This window comes from Grampus griseus (assembly GCF_964374135.1).
Source record: "Grampus griseus genome assembly, chromosome: 6".
NCBI lineage: Eukaryota > Metazoa > Chordata > Mammalia > Artiodactyla > Delphinidae > Grampus > Grampus griseus.
The window spans coordinates 7,518,830-7,535,061 of record NC_139000.1 but is presented as its reverse complement, the minus strand read 5'-3'; the positions used below and the strand labels follow the sequence as shown (position 1 = coordinate 7,535,061).

The following is a 16,232-nucleotide window of genomic DNA, read 5'->3' as shown; positions in this document are numbered from 1 at the left end:
CCTTTTAGTTTAGAGGATACCATAATCTATTTCACCTTCTGATAGCCATTGGCTTGTTCCCAGTTTTTCTCTGCAACACACCACACCAGACTGAACACCCTGGTACATGTATCTTTGCTCACTCAAGGAGCTTATCTGTGAGATATAGTTCTAGAAGTGAATATATGCATTTTAATGTTGTCAAATATTGCCAAACTGCCCTCCAAGAAGGTGATACTAATTTACAGTTCCACCAATGGTATGTGAGAGAATCTGTCTTCCCACAGTTGTGCCCACACTGGTCATTATCAATATTTATTATTAGTTTGATGGGTTAAAAAGGGGTCTCACTTTAACTTACATTTCTTTATCAATGAGAGGGAGCATTTTTTACATATCCTTATTGGTTGTATGCATTTCTTCTATGGGTTACCCATTCATGTTCTTGGACTATTTTGATTTGTGTTTCTTGTCTTCCACTTATTGATTTATAGGAATTCTTTGTTTATTATGGATACTATTATGGATACATTTATTTATTGTGGCTTATACATTGATTTATTATGGACTCTATACATGCTGCAAGTATGCTTCTCCCAGCTTTTCATGCATTTTAAAACTCTGTGGTATCTTTTCCACTTTACTGCTGACCTGTGTATCCTTGAAGGTCATGCTCCTCATCGATATTGAACTGGCTTACATGAATACCAACCATGAGGACTTCATAGGCTTTGCCAAGTGAGTGCTCCCTGGTCAGAGGAGGTGACACCTCGTGTGACTGTGTGTGTATGTGTGTGTAGGACCCAGGCCTGTTGGGTTAAGCCTCTGGGTCTGGTGCCCACTGAGCAGTAGCAATGAAGCCGGGCCTCTTGAGAGAAGTTTCTGGGACTCTTCTTTCTCTCCTCATTAGTGCTCAGCAGAGGAGCAACCAGATGAACAAGAAGAAGGCTTCAGGGAACCAGGTGAGTGAACTCCAGTGCCCCAGCCGGAGGGATGGAGGGTGCCGGATGGACGCCAAGCTCTGAGATCCCCCTCCCCCGAGGGGAAGGGTCCCACAGGGGCCAGAGAGCCTGTCAGATGCCAGCCACAAGCCTCCCACTCTGCATCAGTAACCCTCTCTCCTCTCTCCCGGTGCTTCTCGTGGTTGCTATGGTTACCTCTTTGCAGGATGAGATTCTGGTGAGTACCAGGACTGGGGCTCTTGGTTTGTGTAGTGAGGGGGAGGAGGGGACCCATTTGTAGTGGGAATGTGCAGAGGTCAAGAGGGCACCCTTTGGTTTGCACACACCAGCCCATGGGTGTCCACATATGTGCTCAGGCCAGAGGCAGGGTCTAGCCACACACAGAGTCCCACCAATCTGTCCATCACTGCGCATGAACTAAGCATCTACTTCAGCCAGAGGTAGACCATGTGGGCTGGGGTGGGTGAGAATGCCTGGCAGGGGCCTGGCACTGAGTAGGGGCTCTTTAAATATCGGTCGGATGGATGGATGGATGGATGGATGGATGGATGGATGGTTGGATAGATGGACGGATGGATGAGAGAGAATGTTTTTAAGCTGGCATCTCTACCAGAGAGTTGAGTAAAGAGTGAATGAAGTGTCAAGAGACCAGTGCCTCCTTACCTATTCTGTCCTTCAGATCTCTGCTGAAACATCACTTCTCAGCCCCGGTTGTACCACCAGCCATAGAGTCTGAGCTCTTCCAGAAGCTGTAGTTTCTTTGTGATAATATAGGTGTTTGTGTGATTACTGGCATCATATCATTTCCCTCTTGAACCCTATAAGGGGAAGGGCTGGGTCTGTCCTGTTCACCAGTAAATCCTCAGCCCCCAGTGCAGTGCCTGGCACACAGTAGGTGCTAAATAGAATGAAGGAGCTAATGAATGCAGTATCCCAGGGCAATTCGGTTCAGCAAACACTCACTGGTGCCTGTACTGTGCTGGCCCCTGGACAGGAGTCAGACTCTGGCCCTGCCCCTTGGAAGCCTGGGCTTGTAGTCAGGCCCCAGGCAGGGTGGAAGTGGGGGGAACAGGAGGTCCCTGGCGCTGGGGCTCTGGAAGGGGGTTTTGGGTGAGCAGGGAGGAGGGCAGAGCTGGGGGTGGCCGAGGGAGGACAGGAGTCAGGGCGGGAGCAGGGTGGAGAGGTCTGTTGGTCAGACAGGGGAGATGGAGGGCCAGGGAGTGGCATTCAGACTCAATTCCAAAGACAGTGACAAGATGCTGAGGGGATCCTCTCCAGACCGGGACAGGGTGGAAGGGTGGTCATGAGGCACTTGGCTACCACATCCCTGTTAATGACTAAGGCAGCTACTAGCTGTGATCCGCTGTGTGACTTGGGTTCTCCGCAAGGTTCTCAGGGAAGCCAGAGAGGTTTAAGGAGGGCTGGGAGTGGGGGCGGGGGGCGGGGGGGACGCTTTGAGGGCCTTAGAAGCAGGCTTGACCCCAGAGGGCTTTCCTGCCAGCCCCAGGCTGCTCAGTCTTCTCCAGATGCTCAGGGGAGAAGCCAGGGAGGCCAGGGCTGGGGGAGGGAGCAGAAGTGGCTCCCTTGTCCCCTCAGTCTGTCCCACCACCAGGGTCTGGTCAGTGTCCCTGCCCTTGCAGCAGAATCCACAGGCCCTAATCTGCATCAGTCGCTCAGGACAGTCCCAGAGACAGCTGCTTCCTGCTGTGAAAAGAGACCTTTGCCTGTCACTCTGGGCTTCTCCAGGGAAGAGGAGTCTGGACAATTTGTGCTCAGCTCCTCCCCGCCGCGTCTGTGCTCTACCACCGCACCCCTGTCCTGGGGCTTGGAGGCAAAGACTCTTAGAACCCTACTATCACAGCATTCATGTATTCATGCCACAAATATTTATTGATAACTTACTGTTTGCCTAGCCCTCTGCCAAGTGCTGGGATACACCAGTGAGGGAGAGAGTTCACAATTTAGCAAGACAGACTGACATCAACAGATAATCACACACACGCACGCAAATTCAAAATTCCAGTCATCGTCATAGAAGAAAGCTTAAGGGAGTGATGAGAGATTATAATAGGGGTCCTGACTTATATGGGGGGCCGGGGAGAGTCTGCCTGAGAATGTGACTTCTGAGCTCATACCCAGAGGATGAGTAGGATTTGCCAGGCCAACAGGAGGAAGTGCTTTCTAGGCAGAGTCAACAGAAGCACGTGCAAAGTCCCTGAGGTCAGAAAAAGTCTTTGAATAAACTGACTGTTAACCTGAAAAGATACTCAGAGTTATCTTGCCCAATCAGCCACCTAAACTCTGCTTGCACACTTTTTAGCAGTGGGGAGCTCGTCCCCTACCAAAGCCACCAGTCCCCTACTCAGATGGCTCTGTCAGAAGGCTCTTTATCCTGAGCTGACCTCTGCCTTCCTCTGTCTTCCTCTCTGTTCACTTGTGGTTCAAACCAGGGCAGGTCTGGCCCCCACCCTCTCTGACCAGCCAGGCCTTGAAGAGCTGGGGGAGGGGTGAGCTTTTGAGGGTCTCTCTTTGCCCACCCCATCCTCCATGGGGAATCCTGGCCTCTGTCCACTGACTTCCTGCACCCCCCCACCCTCCAGGTCATCCGGAAGGGCTGGCTGACCATCAACAACATCGGTATCATGAAGGGGGGCTCCAAGGAGTATTGGTTTGTGCTGACCGCCGAGAATCTGTCCTGGTACAAGGATGACGAGGTAAGTAAAGGGCCACTGGTCATCAAGGGGTTTGGCTGGTGGCCAGAGGCAGGCTGAGACCCCACCACAGGCTTGGAGTGGACTGAACCACCCAAAAGGGGGATTTAAAACTCTCATCAAAGACCTCTGGGTGGAGGTGGGAGGTCAGGACCAGAGGCAGGCAATCCTGGGGGCTCATCCAGGCTGGATGGAGAAGAGGGCTTGGCAGGACTGGGGAGCTTGGGGCTCAGCGCCCTGGGGTGGCAGGGGTGCTGGGCATCCCTCCCTGACCCCAGCAGCCCCGCAGCCTTCCTGTTTTCTTGCTCCAGGGCGTGCCTCCTACTCCGTGGCCTCCACAGGCCCATGACACACACGAGTCCAGCTGCCAGACACGCTGTTAACCCCTGCACCCCAGCCCCCCAGCCCCCAGCAGTCCGAGGGGGATGCCCAGGGTGCCTCCAGCCAGAGGGGCGAGGAGCGATGGGGCCCCACAGAGACACCACCCCAAACCCCTCCCTGCCCACTGGGCACAGAGAAGCCCAGCCACCCCCCTTCCCTGCTGCTGGTCTCCTTTAAGAACGAGTCCCTTTGGCTTCCACATCTGGATTCCAGAGGTGACCAGAGAGAGCAGGGAGGGCTGGGGGGGAGGGGGCTTGTGGTAATGAACTCCAGCTGGCCAAGGAGTGGGGGGAGGGACCCCCTTCTTCCTGAGGGGTCTGTTGAAGGCGAAGGTGCTCTCCATGGGGGAGCAGAGCCTGGGGCAGTGGCCTCTGATTTCGCTCTCCAAGCCCCCGTCCTTGCTCCCTGCCCCCTCCAAGTCTCCCCAGGCAGGGCCCCCCTCCTCACTTTGGGCGGGGCCCTCTGTCGTCACTGGCGGGGGCGCCAAGCCATCTGGACCTCATTACCCCAACCCTGGCCTCTCCCAGAGCATGGGGCCCCTCGAAGGGTGGAGCGTGAGGCTGTGCGGGGCACGGGTGTGGGGACCGCTTCCTGCTCTACCGCCTGGGCAGCCTTCCTAGACGTGCCCGTGCCCCACCATTCCTTGGGCTCCTGTGTTGAGGTTCCTTGCACAGGGCCAGGGGACAGTGTGACTGGGGCTGGGGGCTAGAGACGGGCTACACTGGGGGGAGGAGGGAGTATATCTGAGCAGGGCCCTGTCCTTGTATATGTGTGTGTGTGTGTGTGTGTGTGTGTATCGGGGGGCTGGTCTCTGTGGAACTTCGTGTGTACATTTGAGTTGAGTTGAGTGTGACCCCGGCGTTGAGTGTATGTGTGGGTGGGGGAGGGCTGGGCAGTGAGTGCTGGGAGGTGAGGGTGTGTGTGAGGCTTGTGGACGTGGGGTGTGGGTGTTTGACAGGAGAGTGTCTGGGGTATAAGCGTCGGGGCGTGTTCGGTGTTTGAGGGTTTGCATGTGTGTTTGGGGGCAAACCATGTGTGCCTGAGGCGTGTGTGCCCGTGCCCGGTGTGTAAGCATCTGTGTGTATGTGTGGCGAGTGGACTTGAGGAGGGAGGGCGTGCGTGTGGCACGTTTGAGGATGTGTATTGTACGTGTTGGGGATGTAAGGATGGGAGAGGGCTGGTGTTCCATTGTGAGCGGGTGTGTGCGTCTGTGTGCGCATGTGTGTGCATGCACTTGTGTGTGCTTGGGACACGGATGTGTGGTTTAAAATTCGAGTGTGGGGATGTATGTCTCCGAGTTGTAGGTGTGTTCGTGCCGAGGTAAAGTTGCGTGTGTGTGTGGGGTTGTGAGTGGATCTTTCTGCCCTAAAACAGCTGGGGACAGGGAGGTGGTCCGGGCTGAACGGAGGGTGATCTGTCCCCCTTCTCCACCCAGCCACCAACCGTCTGGTCTTTGGGACTTGGGTGATCCTCTGGGCAGACAGGCAGCCGCCCACATCCCCAGCCCTCACTGACCCCCCATCTTCTCACTCTTCCTCCGCCACCCATCAGCAACCCCACCCCGTCCCACAGCATGGTGGTGCCCCCATCCCTGTTGCCTCCTCCCAGCCCACTCTGTGCCCCCCAAGCCCCCTGCCCCGGCTCCAGGCTCCGGTTCTGGGATGGCGCGCGGGGGCCGCTCCAGCTCTCCAGCGGCGGTGCCGAGGGTCTAACCCAGCCCAGCCTAACCAATGTGCAGACTACTGTACAATTTGGAAGTCCTGAACAGATAGTCTAAACACTGGGTAGACGGAGTGGAGGTGTCCTCTGATCCATCCAGGCTGCAGTGTCTGTCCGTCGGGTGAGAGCTTCAGCCCCATGTCCTGGAGATGCAAGGTCCCCAGCCCAGCCCAGCCAGCCCGGGGTCCCCTCTCTGCTCTGACTCCCCTTCTGCCTCCTTTGACGTGGCAGGGGTGAGCGGGAGCTCTGGCTGGGGAGGAGGGGCCTGGGGACGGGCCGGCCTGCGGGAAGGAGGGGGCTGCTCCTACCTAGTGTCCAACCCCAGAGCAGAGCGCAGGGCGGGTGGCGGCGGGGCCTCCCTCGAATGCTTCCAGATGTTCCCTGGCCGCGTGTGCAACTTCCTCCTCTCCTCCCCCAGCCGCCCTCTGGGGCTCCCAGCCACCCGCCTGGCATAAAGAGGGCTTTATGTGGCTGGACGGGCCAGGGGGGTGCGGGGGGCAGAGAGAGGTGGGCAGGATGACGCCAGGACGTGGAGCAGGGTCCTCCGAAACCCAACCCCCGACCCGAGATCCGTGGCGAGGCTCATGCCCAAGCCCCGAGTCCTCCAAACCCACACAGTCACCCCCCCCGGGCCCCCGGGTGTGGACCCTGTGGTGTTGGGTTGACTAGTGGGGTACAGGCAGCAGAAACCCCTCCCCTCCTCCCAGAGCCCCATCCTGGGGTACCTCCTCCGAAGACCCCTGAGCTCCTCCCCTCTGTCTGTAGGACAGAGGAGCCTACAGTCACGTGTCAGCCCCCACCAGACGTACACACATGTGCACACAGGCCTGGCACCCACATGCCATCCACAGATAAGCGTAACTCCTCCCAGACGATACAAATAAACCACACAGACTCAGCCCATTACGAAAACTCTATGCACGTAAGTACGTGCACCCACAGCGCAGGTCCCGCAGGTACATTCACGCAGACATATGGACATTTACAGTTGCCACACACACACACATGCTCACACGCACACACAGCCGGGCTGGCACCTCCTCAGGCACCCTCGTGCACACACAGGGACACATGGGCACATGCACAGTGGTGAGAGCACACGTGCTCAGACATGCACGTTTGCACAGACATACAACCACACACGTTGCACACACACACTCACCATCTCCAGGCTTGTGCTGTGTGCCTGATCGCTAACACATGGGCAGCTGTGGGGAGTGGGCTGAGCCAGCCCTTTGAAGCTGCCAGGCCTGGTGGCCGCCCCCCTTCCCCGTCTCTCCAGTCAGGAAATGAAGTCAGAGGCTTATCCAGAGCAGGCCCCATCGACCAGGCTGGCGGCAAGAGAGGCCGAGTGCGGGGTCCCTGGCTGGGGCTGGCCTGGCTTGCGTCCAGGGCTGGCTTGGGGCAGGATGTGGGAGCCAAGCTCAGCCTCGCCACCCCAGGCTCTTGAGCTCTGGCATGGATGCGGAGGCGGTGGGAAGGGCTTGAACGCCGTGGGGAGCCGAGGTGCCCAGCAGACCCGGGGCCCCGTGGCCAGGGTTTCATCAGACAGCGCCCACGCAGTGCAAGGGGCTGGTGGTCTACAGCCCCAGGTCCCCCCGCGCCGCAACATGGAGCATCCTTAGGGAGTGAGGCGTAGCACAGACAGCACCAACCTCACCCATCGCTCCTCCCTCTCCCCCAGGAGAAAGAGAAGAAATACATGCTGTCCGTGGACAACCTGAAGCTGCGGGACGTGGAGAAGGGCTTCATGTCCAGCAAGCACATCTTTGCCCTCTTCAACACGGAGCAGAGGTGCGCCTGCCTGCTCCCACGGGGCCCTGGGCAGTAAAGACGGGCCCACGGATCCAGAAGACGGAGAGATCTGCCCGGGCTCCCCAGCAAGTCACCCACTTGACAAATATTTGTTGAGTTTCTAATCTGTGCTACACTCACGTCCAGATCTCGTTCCTGGCCTCCCTCCCGCCACCCCGTCCTTTCTCCTTCCTGCCTTTCCTCCCTCCCTCTCCGTCTCTCTCTCTCCCTCCCTCCCTCCTTCCTCCCCTCCTGTCCTTCTGCAATCACTCGGTTAGTACCTGCCCTGCATGAGATACTGGCAGTACCAGGCCTCTCCCCTCCCAACCCAGGGCTGACTCTAGCGGACTTTCTCCTACTCAGAGATGAGGGTTCAATACAGCTGCCAAGAGGGGAAAGCCTGGGAGGGGGCCAATGGGGGTTGAGATCTAAGCCAGGGGCTGCACTGTCATGGGTCCCCCTTTCATGAGAGCTCAGTCCCTTTCTAATAGAGTATTTTACTGCTCATTTCACTAAATCCTCTCAATGACCCTAAAAGGCAGGAATTGTTATTATTAACCCATGTTCCGGATGAGAAAACTAAGGCTGGGAGAGAAGAAGGGACTTGCCACAGCTGGCAAGTAAGAAAGCCAGGATTGGCCCACAGGCACGATGACCCCAGTCCACGCACGCCCTTAACCACCAAGGTGAATGGGCTTTGCCCCCCATCTCCCCTCACCACCTGCCCCATCTTGCAGGAACGTCTACAAGGATTATCGGCAGCTGGAACTGGCCTGCGAGACACAGGAGGAGGTGGATAGCTGGAAGGCCTCCTTCCTGAGAGCTGGCGTGTACCCCGAGCGTGTTGGGGTGAGTGGCAGGGGAGGTAGGGGAGGGGCAAGCTGCTTAAAATAAGGGGCTCCGGGGGAAGCCATCCACAGTGATGCCAAGCCATTCCATATTTTCCGGCTCTTATTGGGCTCAGAAATAGCAGGGATCCTCCCCCTACCTGCTCTGGGGTGGGATCAGAGTTAACCCTTCCTCCCATCCTTCTCCAGTGCAGTTTTACATGACTCTTTGTCTGACACAGATGGCATTTCCGACATCCCTTTCATATGATCATGCTTTCTTCTGACTGCCTTCACTTTTCTACCCTCTTTCACTGTGACAATGTCTAGAGTTGCCTTACAGTTGGGGTGCAGTGCCCTGGGTTTACTCAGTCCCTCCTCTTTTCCTGTGTGTGTCTGCTACGGCTGTGCTCGCTGGTGGCGGCGGCGATGATGGCAATGCTGGTGTGGTGACCTCTATGGCTTTGGTGTGGGCCTCCCAGGACAAAGAGAAAGTGAGTGTGTCCCTCTCTCATCTTCTGCCAGGCACTCTAGCCTGGCGACAGATCTGGCCAGGCCTTTAGAATCATGAAGGGTCCTTGGAGATGTCCTTTCCTAATTTATGGACTGGGAAAGTAAGGCAAATTCTAGGTACTAGAGTCAGAGCCAAGATAAGGCTGAATGAGGGTTTGGGGTCCTGAGAGGCACTGGGGTGGACAGAGCCCAGAGACCCAGAGCTATGGGGGAGCTGGTGTCTTTGTGTACAGGCCGGTTGCTTCTCTCTGTATCTTAGCGTTCCAGGCATCCTTGAAGGGGCTGGGACCCTGGGGATGCCTGGAACCTGGCTTTGAGGTCCTAGCCATCCTGATGCCCTGTCCTCAATGGCAGGCCAGTGAGACGGAGGAGAATGGCTCAGACAACTTCATGCACTCCATGGACCCACAGCTGGAGCGGCAGGTGGAGACCATCCGGAACTTGGTGGACTCATACATGGCCATCGTCAACAAGACTGTCCGGGACCTCATGCCTAAGACCATCATGCACCTCATGATCAACAATGTGGGTGCACCACCGCGTGGGGGGCGGGTGCTCTCGTGGGACCAGGGAGGCAGGTGGCCAGGTTGGCCTGGAGTAGTCATGTGGGACCAAGTCTGGGGAGGGAGGCATGGGTCCACGGGCTAGTCATGTGGGACCAAGTCTGGGGAGGGAGGCATGGGTCCATGCCAGAGGTATCCAATAGAAATGTAATGTGAGCTTCATATATTATTTTGTAGATTCACATAACCAAGTTGTTCCAAGCATGCTTAAATGCTTTCCAGGAGGGGCTAGGAATATGCATCTTTTGAGAACTCCCAGACCATGTTTTGAGATACACACCCCACGGAACCACTTCCACCCATGGCTTAGTGAAAAAGCATGGCCTGAAGGGAATTAGAACTGTGTTGGAATCCTGGCTTTGCCTCAACCCTGTGTGACTTTGAGCAAACGAACTACCCTCTCTGAGCCTCTGTTTTCTTATATGTAAAATATGGATAATGATAGAGTTGAGGATTAAATGAATATAAAGTGCATAACAACACAGTGCCTGGCATGTAGTAGGTGCTCAACATAAATTTAGATAATGAATAAATGAGACACAGGCCTACGGCATAAAAAACCTCAGCATCTCTCCACAAATGTTCCAGAGCCTGGCCCAGGTAACATCTGGGAATTTTTAAGGAGAACATTAACCCATGCCCTACACACAGACACTCACATTTCACCCGATCCAGGCACACATTCACACCTGCTACTCAAGGGCTCAGAAAATTTTAAACTGTCGTCTTCCTTATTTTGGTCCACTGGAGCATACAAGTCTTTGGAAAGGGTGTAACTACCCCATTTTACAGATGAGGAAACTGAGGCTGAAATAAGCTGAGTAACCAGGTGTCCTGGTGCATAATAGGCCCTGAGTGTTCTCCTAGATCTATGACCTTGAACAGTTCACTTTTCTTCTCTGGACCATCTGAGAAAAAGGGCAAGCGGGGAGGCGGGGAAGCAAGGGAGATCTCTGAGTTTAGGCAGTGGCAGAGCCCCATCCCCGAGCTAGTAGGGCCCGGCGGGGAGGGCAAATTGGTACAGGCGTCAGGTCCCAGCCCTCTCCTCTCTTTGCCCGCCCGCAGACCAAGGAATTCATCTTCTCGGAGCTGCTGGCCAACCTGTACTCGTGCGGGGACCAGAACACACTGATGGAGGAGTCGGCCGAGCAGGCGCAGCGGCGCGACGAGATGCTGCGCATGTACCACGCACTGAAAGAGGCGCTCAGCATCATCGGCGACATCAACACGACCACTGTCAGCACGCCCATGCCCCCGCCCGTGGACGACTCCTGGCTGCAGGTGCAGAGCGTACCGGCTGGACGCAGGTACCAGGGCCGGCTCCCACGGCCCCAAAGCCCCCCAGCCCGGGGCCCGCTGGAGGAGGGCCGAGACCGGGCAGTGACGCGACGGCGTCACCGGGATAGCTCCCACCTGGAGCGAGGGGCGGGGCTTATCGCGGGGCGGGGCTTATCGCGGGGCGGGGCTTGCCGTGGAAAGCTGGCTGCCGGGAGGGGTGGAGCTGGAACATTGGAGCCTCTGGGGGCGGGCTTAAACTCCGGCGAAAACCTAAGGCGCGGAGGGGCGGAGCTTGCGCGCATGGGCATGACAGGCACCCAGCTGGGGGCGGGGCCTCACAGTGGGGCGGAGCCGCTCATCTCTCTCCCCTCCTTGTCCTTCGCTCCCTGTCGCCCGCAGGTCACCCACGTCCAGCCCCACACCGCAGCGCCGAGCCCCCGCGGTGCCCCCAGCCCGGCCCGGGTCGCGGGGCCCTGCTCCTGGGCCTCCGCCTGCTGGGTCCGCCCTAGGGGGGGCGCCCCCCGTGCCCTCCAGGCCGGGGGCTTCCCCTGACCCCTTCGGTCCTCCCCCCCAGGTGCCCTCGCGCCCCAACCGCGCCCCGCCCGGGGTCCCCAGGTGAGTAGGGGCTGAAAGCGGCGGCAGAGACCGCCGGGCGGGCGTGGCCGGGAGGGAGGTGGGGCCGGATTCCGGAGCATCGGCCCAGGTCGCCAGAGCCGGCCCTCTCTGTCCGGGTCACTCGGACCGTGGGTGCCAGAGCCACCGGGGGTGTGGCCGAAGGCTGGCGGAGCCTGCCCCCAGGGAGCGCTGAGTTCCGCAGGTGGTCGTTTCTGGGGAGGGGGCCGTGGGGCTCATCCCACCTGCCCTCTTCTTTCCAGCACTTGCATGGCGCTTCCCTCCTTTTTCACTCTCTCTCTCTCCCACACGTTGCCTCCCTTCTCCTTTCCCCTTCTAGCCGCTCTCCTCCGTTCTCCATTCCGTCCTCTACTTCTGTCTCCCAGCTCCTAGTGAGCCTACCTCAGGTCTGAGGATCTGAACCCAAATCCTCTCTGGATGGGTAGATTTTATTCACTTACACTCAGGGCTACCCTGGTGCCCGCACTTCCCAGTCCTGACTCTTTGGACCTGTCCCCGAGGGTTGTGACTGTGTGACCAGCAAGGTGTGTGATGTGTGTGTGGGCGTGCACACGGATGTGAGAGTGTAAGAATGGCACCCAGGCATGCGGTAGGACGTGGAGCAGCTGGGAAAGGGGTCTGGGAGCCATGGGACAGCCTGATGGCTTCCTTCCTTCCCCTTGCCTCTGGCCCTAGCTGGCCTGGACCAACGTGGTGGGTGTGCGGGCAGGAGTGGAGGCTGCCCCATTCCCAGAAATCTCCAGGGAAAAGGGTTCTACTTCATCCCTTGCCTTTGCCTTCTTGATCCATGACCCTCTTTCAAGGAAGCTCACTCTGATATTTAACTCAGTCTGCCCTGTTTCCACTGGCCATGTTCTCTGAGGAAGAACACATCAGACCAATAATATCCATTTATGTTTCCAGATGGCTGGAGGGTAGGGCCATGGGTCTAACCTCCATGAACCTACAGTGAAGCAGAGATGGGGCTTGCTCTATGGTGACCTGACGGCCAAGGCAGATGGGGTAACGCAGGCAGCGTGGTGTTGGTCAGGGGCACTGGACTGGAGTGGGCCTTTAGGCGAGTCACTTTCCCTTCCAGGGCCTCAGTTTCCCTTCCACCAAATGATATTTAACATTCTGCCTTTCTCCCAGGGTTGGTGTGGGGATCAGGGGAGGCAGTGGCTATAGGGATGCCACATTAACTGCAAAAGTGGCTATAGGAACTATTTGCTAACTTCCAATGTGAGTTCAGATTCTTAAGGGTATTTGACATGCCCAGGCCTGTGCTGAGGTGTGACATGAGAACTGTGAGATCTGGTACCTGCTCCGCTCTAGTCTGGCTGACACATGGGAAGTCACAGCCTCAGAGGAGAGAGCAGTCTGGGGAGCTTCAAGGCAGCTTGACTTCGGTGAGATCCCAGGGTTGATGGAGATAAGGCTCAGGTGGTGAGGAGTCAGGAGAGCGTTTGGGTAAGGAGCAGCAGGTGGGCAAAAGTTGAGTGCGGAATGCGTTGAGAGCTGCTGGCCAGAGCAGAGTGCAGGTAGAATGAGGAAGAATAAGAAGAGGTTGCCCTGGGAACTTCCCTGGAGGTTCCAGTGGTTAAGATTCTGCACTTCCACTGCCGGGGGCACGGGTTCGATCCCTAGTCAGGGAGCTAAGATCCTGCATGGCGCACAGCACGGCCAAGAAAAAGAAAAACAAATTTGCCCTGGGTAAGGTGGGGCAGGTAGGAGAACCTTCAAAGTCCACAGAAGAGGTTGACTTGGGACTCAGTGCTGTGAGCAGCAGGGAGCCATGGAAGGCTCTTGGGTGGAGACATGAAAGCTGGACCCTAAGAAAGCAAGACCTGTCCCTTCTGGAGCAATGCAGGTGGCCCTCTGAGCACGCCAGGCACGAGTGTGCAGGGAGCTGGTGCAAATGCCTCCTGTGTGGGGGCGAGCTTCTGTGTTGTGACTCCGCCCCCGCGTGTGCTTCAGTGTGCCAAGTGGCTGCATGCCCCAGATCCATGCTGCACGTGCCAGCCAGCGAGGTTGCTGGGCGTTGGGGGGTGGGGTGTATGCGTGTTGTTTGTGGGCATGTGTGTCAGCGTGTGCATGCGGGGCCGTGGGGCCTCACCGCATGTGTGTGCACGCCCGGGCGTGTGCGTGTGCGTGTCCCCCCACCCCCAGGCCTGACCCGTCTGTGAGCGTGAACTGCCACGTTGATTTCGTGCTGTCTTTCAGAATCACTATCAGTGACCCCTGAGGAGCGTCAGCCACGGTAGGTACAGGCCTCTCCACCTGCTGCATGAACCGGTGTGTCTGCCCCCTGCCGCACCAGCTCCACACTGCAGGGCGAACCTGGGACCTCAGAGGCAGGCCCCCTCCCTCTCCCTTCTGCAGCTCCAGACTTATTCTTTCCTCTTTCTGTCCTCGCTGCCAGCTGGCTCTCTCACCTCCCTTCTCAGCGAGCCTCGGGACTCAGTGCCACTGCCCAAGACCTCCATGGCTGAGCCTGGGGAGGTCTTGGGACAGGCTCCGCACCCAAGCAGGCAAAGCTGGGTGCTCTCTGGAGGCGTCAGAAAGAGCGCAGAGCTCATGGTTCGTGGTGTTAGGGGCAGGGAGCTTGGCTGGACTCAGGCACCCAGAGGCCTTGGCGTCTCACCCTGGGGTGCGATCTCATCCTGGGGTGCCACACTCACTCCCCGATCTGAGCCCTGCCGCGGGGGCAGGGCAGCCAGCTCCCAGCCTGGGAGCTCTGGAAACCGAATCCACGATAGGGCAGAGGAAGTCAAAGTCCCACCTCCTTTATCGAGCCAGCAAGCAAGCAGCAGCTGGGGGTGAAGGCTCTGGTTATTTGATGATTTGGGAAAGCCTGAGTGTCCCCCCCACCATCAGCCCAGAGCACAGCTCACAGGCCAGGCAGGTCACACCGCCCCTTCCCCTGCCTCCGCGGTACTGTCACTCCTGCTGGTGCAGGACTGAAGGCAGCGTCCTCAGCCCCAGGTGGAGCACCGTAGCCGGCCCGCAGGCTCATCCACCTGGGCCTGTTGCTCCTAGGGGTGACCTCCACTTTTCCGCTAAGGGGATGACGGTGTCTGCGGACCTGGGCAAGCCAGCTTCTCTGAGTTCCGCCCCAGCTGGGCCCCAAACTCGCCCAGCGAGCCTGCCTGCCACTCCGCGCCTGCACTGACTCTTGCTCTTCTGCTTTTCCCCAGCAGGAAGGGCCCAGCCTCACCTACGCGACCTGCGGCCCCCCGACCAGCTGAGGCTCCCCTCTTAGACTTATAAGCCTGTGGCCACTGGCATCCAGCCGCCTGCCCTCCCTGCCTCCCCAGGGTCCCTATAGAGGACTCGTGGGCTTTCTGCCCACCCAGAGGGGCCTCTAGCGCTCCCTCCAGCCATTCTGTTAGCTTTGCCCTCCTGGTTCAAACAGTGTTCTTTCTCGTGTGTTCCTCCATCAGGCCTGGTGGCTGTCGCGTGGGGCTCACGGCCCCATACTCCCTGAGGCTAGGGATGGCCCTGCGCCAGTGGGTTGAAAGACAGGGGGCCAGAGAAGAGGGAAGCCAGAGGGGGCCGAGCACGTGTCTGGAGCTGTGGGTGCACTGCCTGGTGGTGTGTGAGAGTCTAGCGTGTGTGGAGGGGTGGGCGCTGCCCCAGCCTTTACCCCAGACCCCCGTAAGGCTCTGGACCCTGCCCATCTCCTGCCCTTCTACCTTCCCTTTCTCGTCTCTCTTCTCTATTCCAGAACCCTTGCCCACACCTGGGTCTTCTGCCCCTCCCCTCCTCTCCCCTGACTGCCGGGCTAGGCTGCCCTTGCCTTACCAGCTCTCTCCCCCTTTTCTCTCTCCCGTTCTCTCTTTGCTTTCTCTCCAACTGCCAGCCGATCGGGTCAGGCAAGTCCATCCCGACCTGAGAGCCCCAGGCCCCCCTTCGACCTCTAACCAGATCCCTCCTATTCCTCGGAGACCTCCCTTTCCAAGCCTGCCTGGACGGCTGTTCTGTGACTTGACAGTGGCTACCCGGCCCCAGAGCTTCCCCTTCATCTGTGACTTAGTCTGTTGTAGTGGTGAGCTGACACATCCAGGCGTGACGTTGGTGAAACTTGTGCCCCTCTGTGGTCTTGCTCCTGCCCAGTTCTATAAATATCTATAAATACTCATATATATATATATATATACACATATATATATATGTGTGTATATATATATATATACACACACACACATATATGGCCAAGCCTCACCTCTAGTGTCGGGAATCAATCACCATGCTGTCCTTGAGGAGTCTTGTGGCCCAACTACAAGGGAACGCTGTCACCCTGACATCCCCCTCCAAAGCGTGCCACCTCCGATGAGCCCCCGTCGTACGCAGCCTGTGGACAGCCAGCCCCCCTCTGCCGCCCTCCCGTCCCTACCCCCCCTCGAACACGGGGGTGCCGTACTGGCAGCTGTGTGGTTCTCTGACCACTACCGGTCTTGCTGTCTCTTGGCTGAGAATAAAACCCATTTCTGGATGATGGGGAACAGTGTGTCCTCTGTGGCGCTCAGGGAGAGGTAAAGGTTTAAACATTGGGGTGAGGGATGGGGAAGGGCCCAGCTATTGCTAGGGTGCTGTAAGATGTGGAGAAAAAAGCCGCATCCTCTCCGAGGCCTACTGGGAAAGCACCTGGAGTCGGCTGATCCTCGTCCTGTGAAACAGGCTCTGGCCACTAGGGGGCGCGGAGGGAGGACCGTGAGGTGCTGGCCAGGCAGGCACTGTGGAAGGACAGGCAGAACAGGCCACCAGAGGGGCAGGGCGATGGAATGGAAAACACCTGGACCACAAGTCAGCACTCAGGGTGCTGTGGCACCCTGCTTTCCCTCCCTGGGATTAGATCTGACTTCTGAGTCTCTCCGCCATTAAGGCAGGACT

General features: G+C 57.8%; 1 protein-coding gene across 2 annotated transcripts in view; it reads left to right on the top strand.

Moving 5' to 3' along the window:
* The window catches only part of DNM1 (dynamin 1), a 45,298-nt gene extending 29,101 nt beyond the window's left edge, over window positions 1–16,197 (top strand). Inside the window, exons 12-21 of one of the 2 annotated variants that reach the window (XM_082656405.1) lie at window positions 647–717; window positions 890–941; window positions 3,542–3,655; window positions 7,437–7,546; window positions 8,284–8,395; window positions 8,856–8,867; window positions 9,241–9,411; window positions 10,515–10,756; window positions 11,127–11,342; window positions 15,202–16,197. In XM_082656405.1, the coding sequence (XP_082512531.1) occupies window positions 647–717; window positions 890–941; window positions 3,542–3,655; window positions 7,437–7,546; window positions 8,284–8,395; window positions 8,856–8,867; window positions 9,241–9,411; window positions 10,515–10,756; window positions 11,127–11,342; window positions 15,202–15,262 (1,161 nt within the window). In that variant the 3' untranslated portion in view covers window positions 15,263–16,197. Of the gene's footprint in view, window positions 1–646; window positions 718–889; window positions 942–3,541; window positions 3,656–7,436; window positions 7,547–8,283; window positions 8,396–8,855; window positions 8,868–9,240; window positions 9,412–10,514; window positions 10,757–11,126; window positions 11,343–14,536 lie in introns of both variants that reach the window. The other variant, XM_082656404.1, reaches the window with a different exon arrangement.
* The last annotated feature ends 35 nt before the right edge of the window (window positions 16,198–16,232 follow it).